This window comes from Oncorhynchus kisutch, unplaced genomic scaffold, assembly GCF_002021735.2.
Source record: "Oncorhynchus kisutch isolate 150728-3 unplaced genomic scaffold, Okis_V2 scaffold2230, whole genome shotgun sequence".
Lineage (NCBI taxonomy): Eukaryota > Metazoa > Chordata > Actinopteri > Salmoniformes > Salmonidae > Oncorhynchus > Oncorhynchus kisutch.
The window spans coordinates 20,001-27,958 of NW_022264175.1; the positions used below are offsets into that span (position 1 = coordinate 20,001).

Here is a 7,958-nt window from a genome sequence, read left to right on the forward strand (position 1 = left end):
GGGAAGTGTACATGCTGCTTATTGGAAAGCAGGGGACCTGGGGAAGTGTACATGCTGCTTATTGGAAAGCAGGGGACCTGGGGAAGTGTACATGCTGCTTATTGGAAAGCAGGGGACCTGGGGAAGTGTACATGCTGCTTATTGGAAAGCAGGGGACCTGGGGAAGTGTACATGCTGCTTATTGGAAAGCAGGGGACCTGGGGAAGTGTACATGCTGCTTATTGGAAAGCAGGGGACCTGGGGAAGTGTACATGCCTTATAGGAAAGCAGGGGACCTGGGGAAGTGTACATGCTGCTTATAGGAAAGCAGGGGACCTGGGGAAGTGTACATGCTGCTTATAGGAAAGCAGGGGACCTGGGGAAGTGTACATGCTGCTTATTGGAAAGCAGGGACCTGGGGAAGTGTACATGCTGCTTATAGGAAAGCAGGGGACCTGGGGAAGTGTACATGCTGCTTATTGGAAAGCAGGGGACCTGGGGAAGTGTACATGCTGCTTATAGGAAAGCAGGGGACCTGGGGAAGTGTACATGCTGCTTATAGGAAAGCAGGGGACCTGGGGAAGTGTACATGCTGCTTATTGGAAAGCAGGGGACCTGGGGAAGTGTACATGCTGCTTATTGGAAAGCAGGGGACCTGGGGAAGTGTACATGCTGCTTATAGGAAAGCAGGGGACCTGGGGAAGTGTACATGCTGCTTATTGGAAAGCAGGGGACCTGGGGAAGTGTACATGCTGCTTATAGGAAAGCAGGGGACCTGGGGAAGTGTACATGCTGCTTATAGGAAAGCAGGGGACCTGGGGAAGTGTACATGCTGCTTATTGGAAAGCAGGGGACCTGGGGAAGTGTACATGCTGCTTATTGGAAAGCAGGGGACCTGGGGAAGTGTACATGCTGCTTATAGGAAAGCAGGGGACCTGGGGAAGTGTACATGCTGCTTATTGGAAAGCAGGGGACCTGGGGAAGTGTACATGCTGCTTATTGGAAAGCAGGGGACCTGGGGAAGTGTACATGCTGCTTATTGGAAAGCAGGGGACCTGGGGAAGTGTACATGCTGCTTATTGGAAAGCAGGGGACCTGGGGAAGTGTACATGCTGCTTATTGGAAAGCAGGGGACCTGGGGAAGTGTACATGCTGCTTATTGGAAAGCAGGGGACCTGGGGAAGTGTACATGCTGCTTATTGGAAAGCAGGGGACCTGGGGAAGTGTACATGCTGCTTATTGGAAAGCAGGGGACCTGGGGAAGTGTACATGCTGCTTATTGGAAAGCAGGGGACCTGGGGAAGTGTACATGCTGCTTATAGGAAAGCAGGGGACCTGGGGAAGTGTACATGCTGCTTATAGGAAAGCAGGGGACCTGGGGAAGTGTACATGCTGCTTATTGGAAAGCAGGGGACCTGGGGAAGTGTACATGCTGCTTATAGGAAAGCAGGGGACCTGGGGAAGTGTACATTCTGCTTATAGGAAAGCAGGGGACCTGGGGAAGTGTACATGCTGCTTATAGGAAAGCAGGGGACCTGGGGAAGTGTACATGCTGCTTATAGGAAAGCAGGGGATCTGGGGAAGTGTACATGCTGCTTATTCGAAAGCAGGGGACCTGGGGAAGTGTACATGCTGCTTATAGGAAAGCAGGGGACCTGGGGAAGTGTACATGCTGCTTATAGGAAAGCAGGGGACCTGGGGAAAGTGTACATGCTGCTTATTGGAAAGCAGGGGACCTGGGGAAGTGTACATGCTGCTTATAGGAAAGCAGGGGACCTGGGGAAGTGTACATGCTGCTTATAGGAAAGCAGGGGACCTGGGGAAGTGTACATGCTGCTTATTGGAAAGCAGGGGACCTGGGGAAGTGTACATGCTGCTTATTGGAAAGCAGGGGACCTGGGGAAGTGTACATGCTGCTTATTGGAAAGCAGGGGACCTGGGGAAGTGTACATGCTGCTTATAGGAAAGCAGGGGACCTGGGGAAGTGTACATGCTGCTTATAGGAAAGCAGGGGACCTGGGGAAGTGTACATGCTGCTTATAGGAAAGCAGGGGACCTGGGGAAGTGTACATGCTGCTTATAGGAAAGCAGGGGACCTGGGGAAGTGTACATGCTGCTTATTGGAAAGCAGGGGACCTGGGGAAGTGTACATGCTGCTTATTGGAAAGCAGGGGACCTGGGGAAGTGTACATGCTGCTTATAGGAAAGCAGGGGACCTGGGGAAGTGTACATGCTGCTTATTGGAAAGCAGGGGACCTGGGGAAGTGTACATGCTGCTTATTGGAAAGCAGGGGACCTGGGGAAGTGTACATGCTGCCTATAGGAAAGCAGGGGACCTGGGGAAGTGTACATGCTGCTTATAGGAAAGCAGGGGACCTGGGGAAGTGTACATGCTGCTTATTGGAAAGCAGGGGACCTGGGGAAGTGTACATGCTGCTTATAGGAAAGCAGGGGACCTGGGGAAGTGTACATGCTGCTTATTGGAAAGCAGGGGACCTGGGGAAGTGTACATGCTGCTTATAGGAAAGCAGGGGACCTGGGGAAGTTACATGCTGCTTATAGGAAAGCAGGGGACCTGGGGAAGTGTACATGCTGCTTATTGGAAAGCAGGGGACCTGGGGAAGTGTACATGCTGCTTATTGGAAAGCAGGGGACCTGGGGAAGTGTACATGCTGCTTATTGGAAAGCAGGGGACCTGGGGAAGTGTACATGCTGCTTATTGGAAAGCAGGGGACCTGGGGAAGTGTACATGCTGCTTATAGGAAAGCAGGGGACCTGGGGAAGTGTACATGCTGCTTATTGGAAAGCAGGGGACCTGGGGAAGTGTACATGCTGCTTATAGGAAAGCAGGGGACCTGGGGAAGTGTACATGCTGCTTATAGGAAAGCAGGGGACCTGGGGAAGTGTACATGCTGCTTATTGGAACAGCAGGGGACCTGGGGAAGTGTACATGCTGCTTATAGGAAAGCAGGGGGACCTGGGGAAGTGTACATGCTGCTTATTGGAAAGCAGGGGACCTGGGGAAGTGTACATGCTGCTTATTGGAAAGCAGGGGACCTGGGGAAGTGTACATGCTGCTTATTGGAAAGCAGGGGACCTGGGGAAGTGTACATGCTGCTTATTGGAAAGCAGGGGACCTGGGGAAGTGTACATGCTGCTTATTGGAAAGCAGGGGACCTGGGGAAGTGTACATGCTGCTTATTGGAAAGCAGGGGACCTGGGGAAGTGTACATGCTGCTTATTGGAAAGCAGGGGACCTGGGGAAGTGTACATGCTGCTTATTGGAAAGCAGGGGACCTGGGGAAGTGTACATGCTGCTTATTGGAAAGCAGGGGACCTGGGGAAGTGTACATGCTGCTTATTGGAAAGCAGGGGACCTGGGGAAGTGTACATGCTGCTTATAGGAAAGCAGGGGACCTGGGGAAGTGTACATGCTGCTTATAGGAAAGCAGGGGACCTGGGGAAGTGTACATGCTGCTTATTGGAAAGCAGGGGACCTGGGGAAGTGTACATGCTGCTTATAGGAAAGCAGGGGACCTGGGGAAGTGTACATTCTGCTTATAGGAAGCAGGGGACCTGGGGAAGTGTACATGCTGCTTATAGGAAAGCAGGGGACCTGGGGAAGTGTACATGCTGCTTATAGGAAAGCAGGGGATCTGGGGAAGTGTACATGCTGCTTATTCGAAAGCAGGGGACCTGGGGAAGTGTACATGCTGCTTATAGGAAAGCAGGGGACCTGGGGAAGTGTACATGCTGCTTATAGGAAAGCAGGGGACCTGGGGAAGTGTACATGCTGCTTATTGGAAAGCAGGGGACCTGGGGAAGTGTACATGCTGCTTATAGGAAAGCAGGGGACCTGGGGAAGTGTACATGCTGCTTATAGGAAAGCAGGGGACCTGGGGAAGTGTACATGCTGCTTATTGGAAAGCAGGGGACCTGGGGAAGTGTACATGCTGCTTATTGGAAAGCAGGGGACCTGGGGAAGTGTACATGCTGCTTATTGGAAGCAGGGGACCTGGGGAAGTGTACATGCTGCTTATAGGAAGCAGGGGACCTGGGGAAGTGTACATGCTGGCCTTATAGGAAAGCAGGGGACCTGGGGAAGTGTCCATGCTGCTTAATAGGAAAGCAGGGGACTGGGAAGTGTACATGCTGCTTATAGGAAAGCAGGGGACCTGGGGAAGTGTACATGCTGCTTATTGGAAAGCAGGGGACCTGGGGAAGTGTACATGCTGCTTATTGGAAAGCAGGGGACCTGGGGAAGTGTACATGCTGCTTATAGGAAAGCAGGGGACCTGGGGAAGTGTACATGCTGCTTATAGGAAGCAGGGGACCTGGGGAAGTGTACATGCTGCTTATTGGAAAGCAGGGGACCTGGGGAAGTGTACATGCTGCTTTATAGGAAAGCAGGGGACCTGGGGAAGTGTACATGCTGCTTATAGGAAAGCAGGGGACCTGGGGAAGTGTACATGCTGCTTATAGAAGCAGGGGACCTGGGGAAGTGTACATGCTGCCTTATAGGAAAGCAGGGGACCTGGGGAAGTGTACATGCTGCTTATTGGAAAGCAGGGGACCTGGGGAAGTGTACATGCTGCTTATAGGAAAGCAGGGGACCTGGGGAAGTGTACATGCTGCTATTAGGAAAGCAGGGGACCTGGGGAAGTGTACATGCTGCTTATTGGAAAGCAGGGGACCTGGGGAAGTGTACATGCTGCTTATTGGAAAGCAGGGGACTGGGGAAGTGTACATGCTGCTTATTGGAAAGCAGGGGACCTGGGGAAGTGTACATGCTGCTTATTGGAAGCAGGGGACTGGGGAGTGTACACATTGCAGGGGACCTGGGGAAGTGTACATGCTGCTTATAGGAAAGCAGGGGACCTGGGGAAGTGTACATGCTGCTTATGGAAAGCAGGGGACCTGGGGAAGTGTACATGCTGCTTATTGGAAAGCAGGGGACCTGGGGAAGTGTACATGCTGCTTATAGGAAAGCAGGGGACCTGGGGAAGTGTACATGCTGCTTATGGAAAGCAGGGGACCTGGGGAAGTGTACATGCTGCTTATTGGAAAGCAGGGGACCTGGGGAAGTGTACATGCTGCTTATAGGAAAGCAGGGGACCTGGGGAAGTGTACATGCTGCTTATTGGAAAGCAGGGGACCTGGGGAAGTGTACATGCTGCTTATTGGAAAGCAGGGGACCTGGGGAAGTGTACATGCTGCTTATAGGAAAGCAGGGGACCTGGGGAAGTGTACATGCTGCTTATAGGAAAGCAGGGGACCTGGGGAAGTGTACATGCTGCTATTGGAAAGCAGGGGACCTGGGGAAGTGTACATGCTGCTTATAGGAAAGCAGGGGACCTGGGGAAGTGTACATGCTGCTTATTGGAAAGCAGGGGACCTGGGGAAGTGTACATGCTGCTTATAGGAAAGCAGGGGACCTGGGGAAGTGTACATGCTGCTTATTGGAAAGCAGGGGACCTGGGAAGTGTACATGCTGCTTATAGGAAAGCAGGGGACCTGGGGAAGTGTACATGCTGCTTATAGGAAAGCAGGGGACCTGGGGAAGTGTACATGCTGCTTATAGGAAAGCAGGGGACCTGAGGAAGTGTACATGCTGCTTATAGGAAAGCAGGGGACCTGGGGAAGTGTACATGCTGCTTATAGGAAAGCAGGGGACCTGGGGAAGTGTACATGCTGCTTATAAGAAAGCAGGGGACCTGAGGAAGTGTACATGCTGCTTATAGGAAAGCAGGGGACCTGGGGAAGTGTACATGCTGCTTATTGGAAAGCAGGGGACCTGGGGAAGTGTACATGCTGCTTATTGGAAAGCAGGGGACCTGGGGGAAGTGTACATGCTGCTTATAGGAAAGCAGGGGACCTGGGGAAGTGTACATGCTGCTTATAGGAAAGCAGGGGACCTGGGGAAGTGTACATGCTGCTTATTGGAAAGCAGGGGACCTGGGGAAGTGTACATGCTGCTTATAGGAAAGCAGGGGACCTGGGGAAGTGTACATGCTGCTTATTGGAAAGCAGGGGACCTGGGGAAGTGTACATGCTGCTTATTGGAAAGCAGGGGACCTGGGGAAGTGTACATGCTGCTTATAGGAAAGCAGGGGACCTGGGGAAGTGTACATGCTGCTTATTGGAAAGCAGGGGACCTGGGGAAGTGTACATGCTGCTTATAGGAAAGCAGCTGATTACTATAATTCTGATTCTGAAACATAACAGATATAATACAAGGTATAAAAGAGAAAGCATTACTGTGTGCTGAAGTGGAGCATGCCCAGTTGGTATCGTAGCAGAATCTCCTCGTCCGTTAGCGAGTCCACGTCGTCTCCGGATGAGTCCAGAGAGTAGAGGCGTGGCTCCAACTTCCTGAAGTAGTCATCCGGAGGGGGCTGGGGTCGACGCAGCGGCTGGATCACCTCCTTCCTGGGGCCCATGGCCCAGAACTCAATGGGTTTCACATCAACCAGCGGAGAGCTGGGCCTGCGGGCGTCTAGACCTGGGGGAGGGGAGGGGGTGAATACAGGAGAATATAGATCAAGGAGAAACGAGAGGGAGAGAGGAGAGGGGAACGAAGAAGTTCATTAAATATTTTTTGGGGATTCAGTGGTTCTTAGTAGTTCAGTGTTTCATCCAGTGGTTCTAAGTGGTTAATTGGTTCAGTGATTCAGTATTTAATTCAGTAGTTTAGTTGTTAATTGGTTCAGTGATTCAGTATTTAATTCAATAATTCCTTGGTTCAGTGATTCAGTGTTTAATTCAGTAGTTTAGTTGTTAATTGGTTCAGTGGTTCAGTGGTTAAGAGTTTGATTCAGAGAGTCAGTGGTTCAGTATTTGATTCAGTAGTTAAGTCGTTAATTGGTTCAGTGTTTCATTCAGTGATTCATTTGATCAGTCGTTCTTACTGGAGAGTTGTCGGACCAGGCTGAAGGTGGATCGGGACATCTCTGAGCTGGAACGTCTCCGGGTCGGAATTCTGTCCTGTGGTATTGCCATGGAGTCAACATGAGTGACCCCTGTATCAGTGTCCTTCTCATTCACACACTCGTTCACTCTGAGACGGAGAGAGAGAGAGAGAAACAGAGAGAGAGGGAGACAGAGAGAAACAGAGAGAGAGGGAGAGAGGGAGAAACAGAGAGAGAGAGAGAGAGAGAGAGAGAGAGACAGAGGGAGAGGGAGAGAGGGAGACAGAGAGAAAGAGGGAGAGACAGAGAGAGAGAAACAGAGGGAGAGGGAGACAGAGAGAAAGAGAGGGAGAGGGAGAGAGGGAGACAGAGAGAAAGACAGGGAGAGAGAGAAACACTTAAACCTCGATCTACTACAGGTGGTCCATGGCCAGATCTCCCCCCAAATAATACATTTACATTTGTTTATGAATATTACTAACAACAACAGATGAAACTCTTATTGGCCAAGGGATCCGTGAAATAAGTTTAGAGGGTGTAATAGAATGCAGGCCAATGTAATACTATTAATTTATAAGATTCTGTTCTTAACCCTGGGCAACATGGGCCTGGGAGGCTCACAGAGATATTAGTATCCACAGTATTCTGATCTTAACCCTGGGCAACATGGGCCTGGGAGGCTCACAGAGATATTAGTATCCACAGTATTCTGATCTTAACCCTGGGCAACATGGGCCTGGGAGGCTCACAGAGATATTAGTATCCACAGTATTCTGTTCTTAACCCTGGGCAACATGGGCCTGGGAGGCTCACAGAGATATTAGTATCCACAGTATTCTGTTCTTAACCCTGGGCAACATGGGCCTGGGAGGCTCACAGAGATATTAGTATCCACAGTATTCTGTTCTTAACCCTGGGCAACATGGGCCTGGGAGGCTCACAGAGATATTAGTATCCACAGTATTCTGTTCTTAACCCTGGGCAACATGGGCCTGGGAGGCTCACAGAGATATTAGTATCCACAGTATTCTGTTCTTAACCCTGGGCAACATGGGCCTGGGAGGCTCACAG

General features: G+C 51.1%; 1 protein-coding gene across 1 annotated transcript in view; it reads right to left on the reverse strand.

Annotated features, from left to right (window-relative positions):
• Positions 1-7,031, reverse strand: part of LOC116369553 (synaptotagmin-17) — a gene marked incomplete at its 3' end in the record, with an annotated part of 19,611 nt that extends 12,580 nt beyond the window's left edge. Inside the window, 2 exon segments of the mRNA XM_031819518.1 lie at positions 6,238-6,481; positions 6,888-7,031. Coding sequence (XP_031675378.1) covers positions 6,238-6,481; positions 6,888-6,978 — 335 coding nt within the window.
• Between the last annotated feature and the right edge of the window lie 927 nt (positions 7,032-7,958).